Genomic DNA, 18639 nt, shown 5'->3' on the forward strand with positions numbered 1-18639 from the left:
GTAGGGTCGGGCTCTCTGCCCAACTGCCTGCCTGCCACCAACCTAAGTACTTGAGTACCAAGTACTTAACGCCAGGGTCCTCCGTTTAAGCAGGTGGTTACTTGGAGGCAACAAGCTAGGAGTTTGCCCACGCGCCGTCCGTCAACTAGTCAGTCCTCGCGCGGCAAGCAAAGAGCACCTGTCGAGGGCAGTCGCAGACCCGCGACTCGCAGCTACTAGGCGGCAGGGGTACGGCAGGTCCCGTCACACAAAGTGGCCACTGGTCGGTCATGCATGACCCGTTGCCTCGAAGCCGCGCGGAAACTTCCTTGTGCGCTTCGCTTCGCTTCGCCCCTCCCCCTTCACCGCCCTCGAGTCGCGTGGCCAACCGTTAGCAATAGAGGCAATGGCAGTGGCAGTGGCGGTGGCGCCTCGAAAGTTGCACCGCCATCCTTGGCTTCATTCGCTCGTTCCAACGCAATGTCAAGACGCCCGTGGTGTCGTTCGATTTTTGGCCAGGTATCGCAAGAGTGTCTGTCCATGCCAAATCGGACGACAAACCACTCCACGCGTGCTCGGCTTCAACCCCTTGGAGCACAAACCGGTTTGGGACCGCACTCACCGTGCACGAGGCTGGACGGTTGGATGAGGGCCTGGAAGCCAGCCTGCCTGCGCTTGGGGCATGGGCATTGGCATTGGCATTGGGGTGTTAATTATGCTCCTTGCGTCTGAGTAGCGTGGCCTGTCGAGCAACAACAAAGGTTGAGCGAGGGTTCGCTGGTCCAGGCTTTTTCTTTTTTTTTTTTTTGAAGAAAAAAAAAAACCTCGCGCGGCTGATATCATGTGTCAACGATTAATCAAAATACATGCACCATTCTGCAGATGCGACTATCGAGTGTCATTTGCCACCGACACCAATTACTGCGCAAGTGCATGGAATGATAAGAGTCGATGCCGGCATTTGATAGTCGAGCGTTAATTACTATAATATGGAGTACACATGATTGGTTGCAGAGCTCTGGCCCCAGAATCGGGTCTCGATATCATGACATTATTTGGGTTCCAAGGCCGGGCGTGCATCGGCGTCATCTCTGTTAGTAGTCCCTTGACATGGATATACAAGGCCGTCAGGGATCTAGTCATGCCTTTCTTCCCCCGGGGTCCTGGGGGTCTTGGGGTCTGGCTTGGGCGGCAACGTTATATTGGCTCATCATACGCCAATCGGGATCTGAGCGCCAGACTGACTCGGTTGACGGGATCATTTGAAAGGTCAACGAGAGGCGGAAAAGTATTCAACTGCCTGCCCAGGTGAGTAGAGCAGTCAAATGCCAGGCTACCGCGCCCTGAAACCTACTAACCCATCATATACTGCGGTACATCACCGGATACTCATCATGGGTAGGCAAATACGGCGTACATGATGCTACATGCTGTGGTTGCATTCGAGATGGGGGTTACGGAGCGCCTCGCGTGTTTCCCGGGCGTCAGGCAGGCGTAATGGTAATTTGACTGGCTTGCCTGCCCAGCCAAGCACCGTGAGCTGCGGCTATGGCCGTTCACCATGGATCTCCGGAAGGCATCGGCCGGGCCTGGCAAGACACCACGCACAAGGATCATCAAATCGTCAACGGCACGACTGATTGTAGAACAGTCAGAACCTGACAAAAGTTGGCGGTAGGTCCATGAATAACAGAAATTGCGTCGTACTTGGGTCGAAAAATCACTTCCTCTCCGCGTCCAGGTGGTCGGGCTTGGAGACACGACCTCCTTCCTCGTCATCCAAGAACCATCACGGGAAAGCTGTCAATTTCATGACGAATTGTTGGACCGAGAACCATTCGCTGGACGTGTGAGCGACCAATGGGCCAAACCAAAGTCCCTGACGAAGTCGACGCTCGCTTCTCTCGGGACTGCGTCATCCATATGCATTGGCGGAACACGTTGCATTGGGAAATGTGATTTTCTGCGACAAGCTCCCCATGTTCGTGAGACGGTTGTTGGGGTCCAGGGTCCGGATCCGATAGGCCGGGATCATGGCTGCACCACAGACCAAGTTGACGCCGTTCGGCGGCTTTTGGGCGGGCGGCCATGGGCAGCTATGGGCCGGTGCTGGCGAGCGTCAGCGTGGCAGCAAAGCAAATTTCCAGGCATGCGAACCATGGCAACTGCAACATGTTGGATGTTGGCATGTTTGACAAAGCCAAACGAGCGAAGGGAGGTCTGGGGAGAAGGATGCGAGTTGACCAACACGACGTAAGGGGTAACAGTAAAAAGACCAACAAGAGATCAACTCCTGGTTGCCTCTGCGGAGATGAGTCAGGAGCTGGCGCCCTCCGAGGCCGTTGGGCGGTGGAAAGTGCGATGGACTACCAGTCTGAAGGCATCCCCCGACGGTCTCACGACAAAGGAGGCTGACGAGCTTTGCTCCGAAACTACGGCTCAGAGGACAAACGTTTTGGGAGCGTGACGTGGATGAACGTCGTCTGTTCTCCGCAGCCTGTGCAAGGCCCGAGCACGGTGCAGCACGGATGAGGGACTTGACGAGACCGCTCTGCCATCATCACCACTTGGAGTACGCACCCAGGCGCGAGGGGGGAGGCGCACCGACGCCTGGCAGACGCCTGGCAGACGCAGGCGCAGGCGGTACAGGGACGCGACTTCAGGCTGGGACATGGGCACGGGCACGGGCAGGGGCACGGACCAGACGACGTCACTTTTTGTTGCAACTCCATCGATCTAGCTTCGAAAAAAATAAATAAATAAATAATAATGATAATAATAAAATTAAATAAAAATACAAGCGCTCCAAAGTAAAGCCCCAAAGTTCAGTCGCCCCGTGCCTCTGATGTTAGAGCTCATGTTCTCGTACACCTGCCTTTGTCTCCGAGCTCCCCGACTCGAGGCGTCCATTGTCGCCGTCAACTCGCCTCTTCTCTCTCGTCTTGGTCGTGATGAACAACAGATACTAGTACTACTACCAAGCACGCACCTTGCTCCGCACTCTGTAGCCAGATAGTCCTACGTCAAGTGTGAGCATGCGTCCCCCCGCTTGGCCGCCTGCCACTCTGCCACTCTGCATCTCTCAGTCATCCTTGATCTTGCAAGCCAACAGACGCCGGTCTATCTGCCCGAGTTCCCAGTAGTAATAGTACTAGTCGGTCATTCCAACCCAGTTGACCCCCACACATACATTTACGTATTAGCTCTCTTCTCCCCCAGTTGTCGCTCTCCGCCTTGTTGGTGCGCACGCTTCGATTCCTTCTTTCCTCTTTCTTCTTCTTTCCCCGACAACCCTGCGAATCCATTGACTGGCTACCAAGTAGTGCCAAGTACCTAGGTACTTGAGTGCTTGAGAAGTACGTACCTACCTACCTAAGTATACTTACTTGAGTAAATGCTCCGTTCTTTTTCCCGAGTCCCCTTTTTGTTCCTGCAATTCAATCCATTCCCTGGCTCTCCCTTGCCTGCCAATTTTGGGTTTTCCCGTCCTTTTTTTTTCCCCGGTCTCGCAACTGAATAACCTCAGGACCCTGGAGTCTGTACAACACCACCACGCAACATCCGCACACCCTGGTCCAATCTTGCCCTCCCTGCACGCCCCCAGCAACTCGACAGGCATCCATCCGCCAGTCTGCCGCTAAGGCAATCACAATCCATCCATCCAGGCATTCCCCGTCGTCATCTTGTCACTTTTGGCCCCGAGCGTCCAAAAGAACGGGACGCAGGGCAAGGCCAGGGCCGCGCAGACGTCGCGCCCAAATTCCTCTCCCTGACATGTTAGCGAGCTGCTGCTCTCCGTTCCTCGGTCCGGTTTGCCATTGATCATTGATTCGTCTCGCTCGCAGCGTGCGAACCGTCGGGTTGCCGTCTGCATCTGCACCTGCACCTGCATCCGTCTCCGCTTCCGTCTCTGTTCTCTTTGTCTGCCTGGCCCTGGCCTCATTCATCTATTCATCACTTGTCTGTCTCTGCCAGCCGTCGCCCGCCGCCACACACGTCTGTTCCAAGATCCAGACGCTTCATCCGTCCGCCAAGCTGCGGTGCAGAGCGCAGTGTCTCGGCCCTTGGCCTCCTGTTGTAAGTGATGCCACACGCTTGATTGGGCCAGCCGGGGCTCGCCAACATGGCCGAGCCGACGACGACTATTCCAGAGGCGCCTCTCTGCTCAGCCATGTCATCATTCATTCGTCCATGGCGGGAGCCCCCCATGCGCCGGCTCCGTCTTGTTGGGTCCAGTTCGTCACGGAGAGATAGCCTCGAGGGCAGCCCCCTCGGACGGGCGGCCGTCACTGGCCTCTGAAGACCGTGCTCGTGAGCCTCCAGCCTCGAGATGTCTACTCCGTACCCAGCCTCTCTCTCCGTCGTGGCTGTCGCTGCCGTCCCAAGCCTCGCTGCCGCTCGTCTGCCTCTTCTCCCTCGTCTCCCCGCGCCACCCACAGCCCACATGGTCCAACCGTCGTCCACCACCTTGACCACTCTTCCCCACTGGCGGCCCGCCGAGGCCAATTCTCCATGCTCATCCACTGACGTCCTTTGCAGAGACGTCCTTCTACCCACACTCGTCCTCGGCCACGCGGAGGATCCTCCTCGCAGAAATTTATTAATCCAGACGGCTGTGCGTGCCGGCTTCTTGCTGATCTGCCAAACCTCCATCTCTGGCCCGACCTTGTCGTCCTTGTCCTCGCTCGATGCTAGCTAGCGCCTACGCCTACGCCTACCTGATCACACAGTCAAACCCGCCAGCCCTCGCCCCGACCCTCCTCTCAGACTTGACCGATGAGGAGCGGACAACTTCATCGGCACATCTGAGCTCGGCTTTCCAACCGGAACGACTCGGTGCCACGCGTCGAGGCCGCTATAAACACTCGAACCGGACCGGAAAATCGTTCCCTGCGCCGGCTTGACCAACTGACCTTGCGGGCCATCGACATCGAGGTGCCATAATTGTTTGTCGCAACTCTGAGCGTCTCAGGGTAGAGTAATACCAGCGTATTATATCGCGGTCTATACCGTTTCCAGACTTCTTCCGGGCTGCCGTCCGAGACCTTTAGATCGTAAATATCAGAGCGTTTCTACAACACAGCTGAAACATGTCACCTTCTGAGGACAAGGTCAGTTGGTTGAACATGTCAGGGCTCCTCCGCTCGAGGACTAACGCTGCAAACAGACGGGCGCGGAAGGCTCCGCCGAGCTCGCATTTGGAGACGCCATCGATATGAACATCTTTGACCAGATTCTGGAAATGGATGATCCTGGAAGTGATGAATTCAGCTCGTCAATTGTTTTTGGCTTCTTCACCCAAGCACAAGAGACCTTTGGCAACATGGACACAGCTCTGTAAGTGACTTGCAGCTTCCATACTCCATGCTCTGGAAAGCGTGGCCCTGCTGTCATTTGCAGCTCACACATGTTCCTCCCTTGTAACAAGAGAGCTGACCGAGACCATTGCGTAAGTAGAGCAGAGAAGGACTTGAAGACTTTGTCGGAGCTCGGTCATTTCCTCAAGGGCTCCTCTGCTACCTTGGGGCTGCTCAAGGTCAGGGACGGCTGTGAAAAAATTCAGCGTTATGGCAAGAACGAGAATCTGGATGGATCTTCAGAACCCGACTCTGAGCTATGTCTCAAGCGGATCACGGAGGCACTGGGGACTGTCAAGGCGGACTATCAAGACGTCGAGACGAGACTGAAGGCGTACTATGACAAGGGGGACGATGCTTAAACGGCATTGGAAAGCCTCTTCCTTGGGGCAAACTAAACCCGACAACCAACAAACCCCAGACGCGGGGAAATCGTTGTCGAGGAGCAGAGACGCCTGGCAAAATCGCTTTCCGGCAATTTTCTGAGGGAAAGTGTGACAGTCACGACAGACCGTCTCGTAATCAGAGGGCATATGCTTGGCGTCTTGGTGCTTTCCTCGGCCCCTCCACCAACCTTTTTTTTTTTTTTCCTTTTTTTTTTGTCGGTTCTCTGGAGATGCACAGCATCTACCATTGAAGGCTGGGTGGAAGGGCTTTGCATTCCTTAATGAGTGATTTGGGTTGGCACAAAGGCCGGTCGTTTTGCCATCATGGTCAACGATGGCCAAGGTATGACTACGTAGTTGATCGTGGCTTTGCCGTGGATGAATGGTAGGGAAAGAGATACCTGCTAGAGGGTTTTACGAAAAGCTACGTCTTACATTGAATGCATGATGAATAATGTATGGACAAGATGTGTCAATTTTCTGGGGATGGGCTTAGTCTCGAGAGGAATAAGTCACTCGGTAGAGTGGTGAGCGGTGTGCCAGACAGCGTCTTGTGTCTTGTGCAAGAGGAGAGCATCGACTTTGTTGAGCCTGGTGTGGATGTTGATCAATGATGTCTGATGTGGACGCGCCAACAAATGTCAAATGTGGACCTCCTCGCTCGCCTGCGGTTGGCGGTTGGCGTGGCACGGCATGGACCTGGAAGATGGCAAACTTTCGAAGCCTCCAGACGTCAGCTTCGCGTGCGGAAGCCTCGCTGACCTTTGGACAGGCGTATCCGCATGCCATATGAACTCGGCGTGGAGATCAAACCTCGCTGCATGCTGACGAAGGACAAAAGGTGAAGAAAATATTCTTTATTTCGTACCCTGTCTGTCTGTCTGTCTTTCTCACTTGCCGTAGTGACCGGATCGCAGGCTTATTACGTAGCTAGCTCCTCGACGCCCCGATACTTGGCAGTTGATTTTTCTTTGCCCCGCCAAGTCTCGACCGGAAGATGCCAAGTCGTTGCATGGGAGCGCTCACTCTGTTACACCTGCGCTACTATCGCCGAGCGATGCCTCGGCGCCCCAGCCCGACGCATTTCCTGTGTCTGCAGCTCGCCAGTCCGCAGTTGACCAGGAATCTGGCTGAATTTCGGGCCGACGTCACGGGCGACAACGGCTTCGGAGTTCCTGCCGATGCTGTTAGACCGCCGGGCACGCTGCACCTTACCCTGGGCGTCATGAGCCTGAAACCAGACGATATTCGCCCGACGCTCGAGGTGCTGGGCAGGCTTAGGCCCAGGGAGATCCTGGCCGGTCTGAGGGCTGCCGACAACGCTCCAGCGTCCACGGCGGGCTCGGAACCTGGGGCTCGTACGGCCGGGGGCCTGTCCATATCTCTTCGTGGAATACACTCCATGACGGGCGCGTCCAGGACATCTGTGCTCTACGCTGCCCCCGCCGACGCGGAGGGCCTCCTCTACAGCTTTTGCCGGGAGCTGCAGAAGCCGTTCCGCGAGACGGGTCTGATGGAGGGCGAGGACCGGCCGCTGCTGCTGCACGCCACGGTTGTTAACACGGTATACGTCAGGGGGAGGGGAGGCGGAAGGAGGCGAGAAAGACTGATGCTCGACGCGGGCGATTTGATGGCCAGGTATGACGATTACGTGTGGGCTGAGGACATGCCGGTCAGCAGGGTGGCGCTCTGTAGGATGGGCGCGAAGAAGGTGGATGGCGACGAGCGTTATGAGGTTGAGGGCGAGATTGAGATGTGAGGGGCAGCGGGACGGATGTTGTCCAGAGTCTGAAATTTGAATCCTGGTTGAAGAGGTGATGCTGTACCAGAACGTCTCACGGCTGCGGCGAGGCGAGGCGAGGCGATAATCCGAGCAGCGGACGGAGCATGTTGCGGCCAGCAATGAAGAGACGGACGACGGATTATCAAATATGGAATCAGTCCAATCGACACTACAGGGTACGTAACACGCCACGCAACATGCCTACCTTAAGTACTCGAGTACGGAGTACCAACGACAACATGTTGCACGTATCAAGGCACCAGGCAACATTGAAGGCAGGCACGGCGCTGCACGGTCTGTGCAGTTCCTGCCTCCCCCGCCGCGCCGCGCCGCTCCTCGCCTATTCACCCCTCGCCCCCCCACACATTCCACGTCCGTCCGCCACTCCAACTTCAACGTCCAACCTGTCGGCTTGCCGAGCCAGGCAACCAAGGACCTTGGGAGAGGCGTTTTGTCTTCTTTCCCCTGTCGTCTCCAACCCTGGCCGACTTGCGACCATCGCCGCGAGCATTCATTTTGCGCCTGGCGTCATCTGTCACGCTTCTTGCCATTGCTACGCCGGCGCACGGGAACGGAGCATGTAGCAACAATGCGGCACCCAAGCTCTCCCCTGACAACCTGACAAGACAAGACAAGACGAGTCCATCAAGCATAGACAAACGACAAACGACCCCTCCGAGATCTATATACCGCTATACTCGGCCTCAATGGACGTGCCTGAAAAGCGCCGCGGTGGCGGTCACGCACTGCGTACTGGCTCCAGACGCAGCAACCACTCAACGTCGTCCACGTCAGGCACCACCGCAGCCGTCAATACAGACTCTACCAGCGGCAGCGGCAGCGGCAGCAACAGCAACAGCAACAGCAGCAGCATGCCGGTGATGCCTCCCCGCGCAGCAATCCTCAGCAATCACAACAATAACAGCAGCAGCAACGCAGCCCTGCCCGAAGATTGCCACGAAAACACGTCCGGCGGCGGCGTGTTCGTCGCCGACAAGGACAAGGACGGGTCTTGCGGCCCCGCGGGGTCAGCATCCGTCAGATACACCGCTTCCTCGTCCAAAGAGAAGCAAAAGGAGCGCGGTGCGGCGCTGATGCGGGAAAAGGACGAGCGCATAGCCCATCTCCAAGGGGAAATGGACATCATGGAGCGCGAGTTCCAGCGCGAGCTGGATAGACTGAGTCAAAACGAGAGCGAGACAGCTACCTTTTGGCAGGCGAAGCATAGCGCCTTGAATCAGCAGTACCTGCGGACGGATACGGAGCTGCGGCTCCTCCGGGCCGAGGTTGACGTGCAAGACGCGGAGAGGGACGAGTTGCGGCAGGGGTGGGAGGTGCTGAGGAGGGAGCTGCAGGAGCGAAATGACGAGGTGAGGGGGCTGAGGAGCCAGATCCGAGGGCTGAAGCAGTTTGTGAGCACGAGCACGAGGACGGATGGGCAGACGAGCGATGAGGTTTTCGGGGACGGCATGGCGCGGCTGGGAAACGGGCTTCAGAATTGGGTCATTACGCATTTCCGGAGGACAAAACTGGGTAAGCTTTCTGCTCAGCCTGCTCCCTTGCCCCCCCCCCCCCTTTTTTTTTTCCCTTTTCATCCGGCGTCTTGGATGGCTTTTGTTGACGTGACATTGCATCTGGGCGGTAGTCGACTTTGCAAAAGTGGACGAGGCAACGCTCGCCGAGCTTGGTGAACTGGTCCCCATGTATGAGGCGCTTGCCCAAATGGCAAAGGTGCACTTGCTACAGTCGGTGGTGTCCAAAATCTTGGTACAAATGGTCTTCAATACCTACTTTGTGGGCTTGTCAGACGACCAGACGAGGTGCTTTCGCCAGATGGAGGAGCTCTTGTCCTGTTTCTGTGTGTCCTTTTTCTTTTGTCGCTCCTTGACTGTCAAAGGCCCCAAACTAACAGCTCGGTAGCAGCCACGGACGAGTCGATAAATCAATGGCGCGCGTCCACGCTCGCCCTTGTTCGACGCGACGCCCCTCGACTCCTGCAGTCTTGTACTGCGGAGTACGTCGAGAGCGTGATTTCTCGAATAAATCGGATATTGGACTCAATCACCGACAGCAGCACGTCATCCGTGCCACCGTCGCGCTCAGAAGCACGAGACTCGGCGCTCCGCGTGCTGGTCAACAATTCTGTCGAGTTAGCGAGGTTGCTGGCGGCTCAGAAGGCCGTGCTGAGGGTGTACATGCCCGAGGTGCTCCCCCATCAAGAGGTCATGTTTGAGCCGGACACCATGGAGGACCTAGGCGACGAGGACGAGGAGGCTCTCGTCAGAAGGGACGTCTGGTGTGTCGTGTTCCCGGGGGTGATCAAGCACGGCGACGAGAACGGCGGCCAGTTGCAGTTTCGAAATGTCATTGCCAAGGCAAGGGTCCTGTGTAGCCCCGAGTGTTGACGGAGCGTTGCCTTGAACACGACTCCGGGCTCGGGGGTACATTTATTCGTGGCGATTGATTTGTGCAACTTGGAATGGACTCAAGGCGGGACAGGGACGGGCAAGGGCGCTGCGGACGCGGTCCATAGCGATTGGAATTCGCCTTGTATTTCAGGACCAGGGCAAGTCTATTCCCGCGTTGCCTGTGCAGCATTTTCTTCTGCCGCGGCCAGAGGCTGGTCCGTCATGGACGCGGTGCGCATACTGACTGACTGACTGACAGTCTTTATCACTGCGGGGGCGAGCATCGGCTTCCGTAAGAGAGCCGTCTAGTAGCACGCGAGCTTGGGTCAACTTGGTGGCAACAATATCTGCTCTGTTTACCTACGGCCCAGGCCATCGCCAGTCATACCACACCATGTGTCTTCGTTCCTCGCATTCCAACCACCACCACATGTGGCGCCTGTTGTCTCCCGATACGTAGAGCTTGGTTTGGGGGGCGTCGTATTTTGTCTTTTTTTTGGCGACTTTTCTTGCCCGCAAAGTACTTGAGATGGACGACTTGACTTGGTGTGGCCTCGGCGGCGCAGAGTGAGGCAAGACCCGTGGACGAAAGGGAGCCCAAGGCGGGAGGGAGCGGCCCCCTCAGCCAGAATTCCCCGTGGGGTCCCACGGCGAGGCGGACCTCTCGGGCACGGCACTCAGCGTGCTCTGCTGGCCGGGCGACATCTGGCCGGGGGCCAGGTCGGGCGTGAGGGCACCGCTCGGCGTCGTGTCCGCAGGCGGCGGCGGCGGGGCGGGCGGGCGGTTCGCCGGCTCGCGCTTGAAGAGGCCCTGGACGCCGGAGCGGATCTTGGGTTCCTTGACGGCCCCGGCCCCGGCCCCGGCGCCTTCTTTGGATTTGGAGTCGGACAGCTTCAGGCCGCCGGTGTGGCTGGGCACCAGGGCCTCGTCGTGGTCGGGGGGCGGCCGGTCGTCCAGCTCGTGTGTGTGGTGGTCGCCCTCGCTCTGGGCGGCGGTGGGCGGTGGGCGCCTGCGCTTCCACCAGGCCATGATTCTGGGCCACGGCAGCCCCAGCCAGCCCAAGAAGAGGACGACCACGAGGATCAGGATGATGATGAGGGGGATGAGTACGCCGAGGTTGACGTCGTTTTCGTCGTCGCGCTTGCGCTTGTGGCGGCCGTCTTTGGAGGAGGCGACGGCGAGTGGGATGGGGAGAGGCGGTGCCATCTTCTGACCGCCGTGGAGCTCGGGACTCGGGCGGCCGAGTGTTTTTGTTTGCGTCGATCAATGTCTCTTGGTCTTGGTCTTGGTCTTTTCCACGTTCAGGTTTCGAGAGGGGGCCTCCCGATGAGGCATTATGCTGCCGAGTAGTGCTGCGTGCAGCGCGGTGCTCTGCTGACAGGAGAGATGGGTTTGACTCGAGGTTTGTTGGACAATGTGCTCGGCAGATGATGGATCAAACGAGACGGAATCCGTCCAGCTCGAGGCTTCCTCGTGTTGCAGCTACTTAGTCGGGATAAGCGTACAGCTGGTGCAGCTGGTGCACAGCTGGCATCCCGTCGACTGGTTCGTATTCAAACGGTGCAGCTCCCGCGCTCGTAATCCGAGTACTGAGTACGGTAATCCAAGTAACTTACTGAGTACTTACGTACCCGTTATTGAGTAGCACCACCTACCCAGGCACTTAGGTTCCTTGTATATTTGATCTCGGCCTGATCCCACTATGCCGAGTGCCGAATCGTGGAGTCGACTCCGCAATTTGACCATTCATCTCAACGTCAAAAGCTACAGCGTTCGAAGCCATCAAGGCCATCAATGGTCTTCTGTCCAAGTCCATGTCCCGATTTTGACTTCTAACCAACTTCTCATTCATAGGCACAGGGTGCAGTGCAGCCCACTATGCATACAAATTGGCGCTCCCAATTTTTGCAAACATGGCAGCCGTCAACACGTCTGCGTCTTGGTTAAGGGAACCATGGCTCGAACACTTGCCCTACCACGTGCCACACAACGGATGAATACTCAGATCGAAAGCCGCCCCTCACGTAAAATTGGCGAAACGAGGCCGACATTTTCTCATCGACAGCGCATGCAGCGGGCCCACTGCCTCGAGAGCAGGGATGCCCGCGCTGCTGCTTGAGGAGCCTCATCTTTCCGGGTCAGCGAGTCCCCCCCCATACGTCATGCCGTGCCAGACCTCTCTCCCCGCTCGACTTGGCCAGACAGCGTTGAACCTGGGCCTCTGCCAGGTCTTTGATGGTCAGCCAGCCAAGTCCCATCTTGTTCTGCCCGAGTCCGGAACTGTCGCCAATACCACATCACGCTTCAGTATCATTCTGCTGCTTCCATGGCCAAAGCCATTCCGGCCCAAAAATTGATGGCATCCATCGTGGCCCACGAGCCAATACTCTCCAGCGTCCAGAGTGGCTTTTCAAGACGGCTGTGGCGCCAACGGTCCCGAACTGTCTTCATGTCGTTGTCAAGGTCTTCTTTGTTGCTATCCAATATACAGGTGCACTGGCCACCCTCCATTGACACTTCCGGTGAGACTGCAAGGGTCTTGTCATACCATTCGAAAAATCCGTTTGAAAGAAAGCGCCACAAGGTGGAAGGTGGCAGGTGGCAGATTCGGTGTAACTGTGCCCTTCTATTCGTTCTTCCTCTTTTTCCTGATGATGGGACGTATTCATGGTCACGCAGACAGCACACCGGAGGTACGAAGCCACTGTGTAGAGCAAACATGATATATCTTCTGTAACACAACGTGGTTCCGAATAGCACACGTTTCTGGGCGGAAGTTTAACCTGAAAGATTGCGAGAAGTGCTTGCTCATGGGATTCGAGACCGATAGACTGGTAGACGGTTCATTGCGATGAGAGCGTATGGTTGTCAGTGTAGTGTTTCTGTCCCCATATCACGATGCTGGCCTCGTTTTTGTAAATTTCAACTTCGTCTTTTTTAATCTCTCAAAACGATTCTTTCTCATCAGAAAGACGAACTTCGGGCCCTCGTTACTCGCTCAAGAAAATGGCCAAAGGTGGTGAGAAAGCGGACAAAGTCCCCACCACATACCATCCAGCTTATCGCTGGGCGCGCCCTTTTTTGGTCCTTGTTCAACGTCACAAGCTCAGTCGAGAAAATCGTCTGGCGCCTCCTCTCGGGCCAGTTGGACCAATTGGACCAGTTTCTTTGTCTAAAATCTGTTAATTACGACGATCTAAATCGTCGATCCGTCTCAAGAGGGGAAAAAAAAAGATTCGGCTGTCTCTGGCAACCCTGCCCTCCGGTCTAGACTCATCGACGGGAGCACTGCACGCGCCAACATAGCGGTGGATCCGGGACGGGCGACACAATATCCGCAGCAGATCCCTGACCACACAACTTTCTACACTCTCGCGGTTCAATATTCAACTTGAAAAGAAACCGCTAGGAGTTGCAGAGTTGTGTGAGCTGCGAGGCATATTGATTTTCCCTTCTTCTCACTGTTGAGTCCTACTCCCGGGACCTTGACTTGTGTCTGATACCCCACCCTCTATCGTCAACCGAGAGCTAGGGCAACAGCCGAAATCCAGATCATGGTGAATCTGCAAGATATCCAGGACACATTGGATCTAGTGCAAAGATGTCGAGATACCGGTCAGTTTGTCAGTCCTGACCTTCTTAGCGAGTCTTACTATGCCCCGCAACTGTTCATACCGGAAGCAAGACGTCCAAGAGATGCCCCTACTGAACGTTCTTCGTCGTTGGCGACAAGTGCGACGCGAAGGAGCCCAGCGTTTGACGAATTTGACGATTCGTCAGCATATTCAAGCTCCACGGGCCCCCCTTCACTATATGGTCCGGAGCCGGCGGGGCTTCAACGTCCCGCGGTGCCGGATCCCATCGTCATGAGCTGGCTGCCATGTGAATTCAAGGACTATTCTCGTTGCAACGCGGTCTTCTCCCTGCAAGACGTGAGCTTGTGGATTGACCACATAATCGACGAGCATCTTTACGGGTGCTTTCCTAAATTCAGCATTTGCTGGTTTTGCGACGGCAGAGAAGGCGAGTTCAGGTCTGCTTCAAATCAAAGAGAGGAGAAAAGAGCATGTTTCCGCAGGAGAATGTACCACATTGCTCGCCATTTCGATAATGGCATGACAGCACTAAATATCCGGCCAGACTTCCACTTTCTCGATCATCTACATGACCATTATTTGATTGATGAGCCGACCTTTGAATGGGCCAAGACACGGGGCGAGTTTCCAAATGGTTATATGCTGCCCGACGCCTATGATGAGGCTCATGTTAGGGAAAGTCCGCATGAGGTGCATGTCGAGTATGCCACGTCAAGCCGTCGCAGACATTAGACCATGCATGCCGGACATCATGTTGACCAAGGTCGTCAAGGCAAGGGCTTCTGCCAGTGCCGCAGCGCACGAATTCGGCCAATTGCGCTGTTTGGTCTCGATTATCTGCATGCTTGCTACCTCAAAAGGCTTGGGGGTATGTCGCTCACTTGTATCCAACGTATGATGGCAACGGGAATGGGAGCTCGCCCTCGCCTCGGCCGGACGATACCCGGACCGGACCGGCATATTCACCTGGTGTCGAGGCTCCTCGTGGACGGAAGGCCGTGCTAGATAGGCCTGAGACTCATGCGAACCTGGTGCCGAAAGTGAGGCGTGCGACAAACCCAGGAAGGGCTGGCTTCATGGGTCGTTGACTAGAACGAATATTTGCCGAGATGGAAGCCGTCGCTTATTTTGCAGCTTGTTATTTGAATCTTGGCATTTGATTCTGTCAGGATTGAAACTTTGGTTCATGAGTTCGGGCGGCGCTGCCAGAGGGGCAGAGGACCACAGCGGTGAGGCCACAGCAGTGAGACCATCGAGGTCACGAACAGCAAGCGTATAAGCGTTGCGAGCAGTGTTTTGCTTGGTTCGTGCTGTTGGCAGCTTGTTGGGCTGGCAAGGGAGAATGAAGTCTTCCCGATTCGTTGGTGTCTTTTCTTTCAACTGTGTCTGGGAAAGAGCACATGACCTTGACCTTCTTTTCTTTTCGATGGGGATTGGGCTGGGTTTTGACTCGAAAGGCCGGGAAAGGGCGGAGCGGTCAAGTCGGGCAGGCGCGGCCGCCTAGAGCCTAGTTTGCTAATCAGTTAGCGGGGATTGGGAATTGGGAATTTCTCACGATACTCCAGATTGTTTGTTTGTATCATGGCATTGATGCAAGCCATTATTTTTAACACAGATGATGAAGTTGTCCTTGAGTCTAGAATTGGCCGTACCATTCCTCTTCTGCTAAATGAAAACCTCTGCTTGTCAGGGGCGAGGTGTCGTCGAGGAATATAATCCTGGCCCCTACCGAGAAAACTGGCCGTCGCACATAAAGTCGCCTCACTCTCTGAGCGTGAGACAGATTGCCACACGAGCTTCCAGTTCGATCAAAGCCCACGTCGATTCATTGGCTACTGGGTAGCCAGCCATATTGATTAGTATCCCTGCTGCGCGCAGTGCACTCTAGAACCTTGACACCATTGGCCATGGTGGCCTTGTTCGACAGGGCGGGCCACTGCATGGCGAAATGCTGGCGACGCCGGACCATGTCAACGTCAAATCGATTGAGTCAACATGCGTCTGTTAATTTCAACACGGGGCAATTTTGCTCCTCTTTCCCGGACGAACCGCCAGACACCGGTCGCCGCCCAACAGACCATCGCTACTTTGGCCGGCTGGCTTAAGCAAACAGGTATCCGACCCAGATACACCACCTCGCATCAGCTTGTTCAGCGTAGCAGTGCTCGGTCTGATTTCGACTAGTGTCTTTGTTCAGGTTCGAAGCAAATCGTGCCTTAGAAACTCCGTTCGTCCAAGCTCGCATATCCCGACACAACGGAGAATCCTGTAAAGATATTGACAACCAGTCCTGCCATCATATCCAGCCAACGCCTGCGCTTCTGGTCAACAATGCAAGCGTCACAATGAGTTGCCCAAAATTGATACGGCGGATACGAGGCGTGGAACCCCTTCACCTACCTAACTCCTGCTCAAGGTTCTTTGGAGTGATTCAGCAGCTGCCCGAGACTTTTATCCTGCATCATGTATGAATATGAACGAATGTGATATGAGTTATTGGATAGATTCATCTTCCTAGTGGGAGCATTTTTTTGAGCACATGGTGGTTACAACGCACTGTGTTTCCTTATCAGAATGGACTCCGCTAATCTCCGTCTCCGCAACCTCCTTGATCTCCTCCGTGGACGATGATACATTATCGTGGGAGCCTGTGTCCCTCTTTTCTTGAGTCCAAGGAGTGATGCATCGATCCATCTATACCTTGCATCATACCTGACCCATCTCTCTAAGCCAGGTATATGGATTCCCAAACTGGGGAGTGCAAGTAGTGTCAAGGTTGGATCGGGCTCGTCTTCTGCCTTCGTTTTTTCAACACTGTATAGCGCGGGCAAAGAGTATCGAATCTTGCCCGGTGCGTAATACTTGAGAATCTGCTCTAACCGTGCAAGTTGCTTCGGTGGTAGTGCTTTCCGGAATGGTTTTGCGTGGTGCGGTAGCAAAGGTAGAATGTGGAATCTTGCCGGAACACAGGCACTCACGCGGATCCAGTACCGTCCATCCCAAAGCTTGGCGGCTTTCCAGGTACGCCAGTGGCGATGGCGAGAATTTGGGTCGCCTGGTTGACCGACCAAGGGGGAGATGTGATAATTAAGATGGCCGGGGAGTTTTTGCTCTGGTAGAGGTTTCATGGATGAAAAGGGAGCTCGCGATAGGAACCACTTGGTTGGCGACGGGCCCACAATGGGGTCAAAGACGACTCCGGCGATGGTGAATGCCCTTGGTGGCGATGGATCTGGCTGAGAAGCAAGCTCTGGAAAGAGTCGGTCAACGACATTGTCCAAGTTCGCCAGAGGAGGGACATTAATGTCTGGGGTGACAAATTCGACTAGTTTGCGGACAGCTATAGCTGCTATGAGTCGCTGGTGCGGCTTGCGAGCCCCAGCTCTTGGCTTGGCAGAAAGACGCCGCCAATGTGCGGTATTCGACTTGAAGCACGCAAGTTCAACGAGTAGCGTGCCGGCGTTGGGGTCAAAATCTTGTATGACAGCCTCGCGCATCAACCAACGTCGCGCCTCAGCATCTTCCAACCTTGCACGACGCTTTGCTTCTCGCGACATGTCGAGAATTGCTTCCTTGCGGAGTTCGGGTCGGAGTAGACTACGATCCATGTGCCGGATGGCGTTTCTGGGTGTGAGAGTTGGGTCTGCATTCGTTGGGTCTTCAAACCATTTGATCTTGTTGGCCTCGCAAGTGGCAACAAGCCTATCTTTATCGAACTCCAGCAGCGGTCGGTATACCATGACGCCACCATCTTCGCAGTTCAGCGGAGTCAAGTAGGGCACACGCGGGTCGACTTCGCGTATTATATGGCCCGGGAAGCGGGCTGACAGATCATGAACACCAAGACGGTACTTTAAATGATTCAGGGGCTCGCATTCTGAGTTGTCCTTTAGCATCCACCTCAGGCGCCTCATTTCCTTGTTGGGAGGCTTGAAGCTCAAATACGGATATTGCGCCGACTGATCATCCAGTAAGCCGCTCTTGTACACGCCATGCAAGTCGTAGCATTCCGGGATGGCATTGGCGTCTCGTATCCCCTGGTACCCGCGGTACCGATGTCCACTCATGTAGCGCATCAGAACGGTTTCGTACTGGTCGTCCCGATGGTGGGCAAAGAATAGACTGGTGGCATTGAGATAGCGGCAAGTCGAGCCAAGCATGCGGTATCGCTTCGTCCGCGCGACACTTTCGATGTTTGTGAGGCTACTTGGATTTTTCCAGCTAAGAGACTTTGTAACTGCCTTGAGACCTAACTTCTTAAGCTCCTGAGCCACAGCGGCAGCCTCCAGCGTACTGTCTGGCCTCAATTGATGATCTATGATGATGCCAAAGACGCCGTCGGTCGGGTTGTCGGCAATTTTGATGTCCCGATGTGTTCTGATGAGGTTGGAAAAGAGGAAAGCCATGGCCATGGAATCCACACCGCCGCTGATGGCGAGGGCTGCCGGAACGCCAGTTAGCTGTTGGTTTGTAATTGAGCCTATTGGCAGAAATATGACGTACCAACCCGGCGCGGCCGTGCATGTCGAGCCGCTGGGAAGCGCGGCGAGCATACGGCGTCGAGGGCATGCCGAAACTCGGTCAAGGAGATGGGCTTGGCGCCATGGTGAAAGACGTGAGTCGGAACGCTCATTCCATCGCAGTTTGCGGTAAGGGGGCGATTATAGCATCGAGACTTGGCGGTTTGGTAGCCAGCTTTGAGGGTTCACGAAGTCTGGGTCAGCTCGGCCTGGCCGGGCAGACGTGAGGCTGTCGGGCATAACTCTGAAAGATGCAGAAGGTTGGTGGTTGGACGTTGGAAGTTGGAAGTTGGAAGCTGGAAGCTGTTGAGACCGGCGCCACTTGTGTGGAACGGGTGGTCGACAAGGGTATTGATTGCTGCCGAATGTCTTGCAGCGTCAGTGAAGGGTCAGGTGTAACTTCAAGTAAGCAAGCTGTCACAAGGGACAGGAGATGTCTGGTCAACCGACATGTCCTCGGCGAAGCTGACCAGTTGACTGCACACTTACCTATCTCTACTTAAGTACTTACTTGAGTAACTGAAGTGCTTTGAGAGTCAGTTCTTGATGCACCTAAAGTACGTAAGTGTCTTGTCAAGTGCCCACTTCTAAGTCATTAAGTACCTGGGTA

At 55.4% G+C, this 18639-nt stretch overlaps 5 protein-coding genes across 5 annotated transcripts; 3 read left to right on the forward strand and 2 right to left on the reverse strand.

Annotated features, from left to right (window-relative positions):
- Nucleotides 1-5069: 5069 nt before the first annotated feature.
- Nucleotides 5070-5698, forward strand: MAM_04166 (Signal transduction histidine kinase, phosphotransfer (Hpt) domain protein; the record flags this gene model as incomplete). Its single annotated transcript, XM_040822964.1, has 3 exons — nt 5070-5090; nt 5147-5316; nt 5380-5698. 3 exons carry the CDS (start codon nt 5070-5072, stop codon nt 5696-5698), a joined length of 510 nt encoding a protein of 169 aa, XP_040678843.1.
- A 1081-nt stretch (nt 5699-6779) lies between these two features.
- MAM_04167 (uncharacterized protein) lies at nt 6780-7481 on the forward strand (the record flags this gene model as incomplete). Its single annotated transcript, XM_040822965.1, has 1 exon — nt 6780-7481. The coding sequence occupies one exon, from the start codon at nt 6780-6782 to the stop codon at nt 7479-7481; it is 702 nt and encodes a 233-aa protein (XP_040678844.1).
- A 731-nt stretch (nt 7482-8212) lies between these two features.
- On the forward strand, nt 8213-9910 carry MAM_04168 (uncharacterized protein; the record flags this gene model as incomplete). Its single annotated transcript, XM_040822966.1, has 3 exons — nt 8213-9038; nt 9151-9363; nt 9426-9910. The coding sequence occupies 3 exons, from the start codon at nt 8213-8215 to the stop codon at nt 9908-9910; spliced, it is 1524 nt and encodes a 507-aa protein (XP_040678845.1).
- Nucleotides 9911-10534: 624 nt separating this feature from the next.
- On the reverse strand, nt 10535-11119 carry MAM_04169 (uncharacterized protein; the record flags this gene model as incomplete). Its single annotated transcript, XM_040822967.1, has 1 exon — nt 10535-11119. One exon carries the CDS (start codon nt 11117-11119, stop codon nt 10535-10537), a length of 585 nt encoding a protein of 194 aa, XP_040678846.1.
- Nucleotides 11120-16234: 5115 nt separating this feature from the next.
- MAM_04170 (PP-loop family protein) lies at nt 16235-18142 on the reverse strand (the record flags this gene model as incomplete). The annotated part of the gene is made up of 3 exons (XM_040822968.1): nt 16235-16260; nt 16325-17950; nt 18013-18142. The coding sequence occupies 3 exons, from the start codon at nt 18140-18142 to the stop codon at nt 16235-16237; spliced, it is 1782 nt and encodes a 593-aa protein (XP_040678847.1).
- Between the last annotated feature and the right edge of the window lie 497 nt (nt 18143-18639).

Source organism: Metarhizium album (assembly GCF_000804445.1).
Source record: "Metarhizium album ARSEF 1941 chromosome Unknown scaffold_9, whole genome shotgun sequence".
Classification (NCBI taxonomy): domain Eukaryota; kingdom Fungi; phylum Ascomycota; class Sordariomycetes; order Hypocreales; family Clavicipitaceae; genus Metarhizium; species Metarhizium album.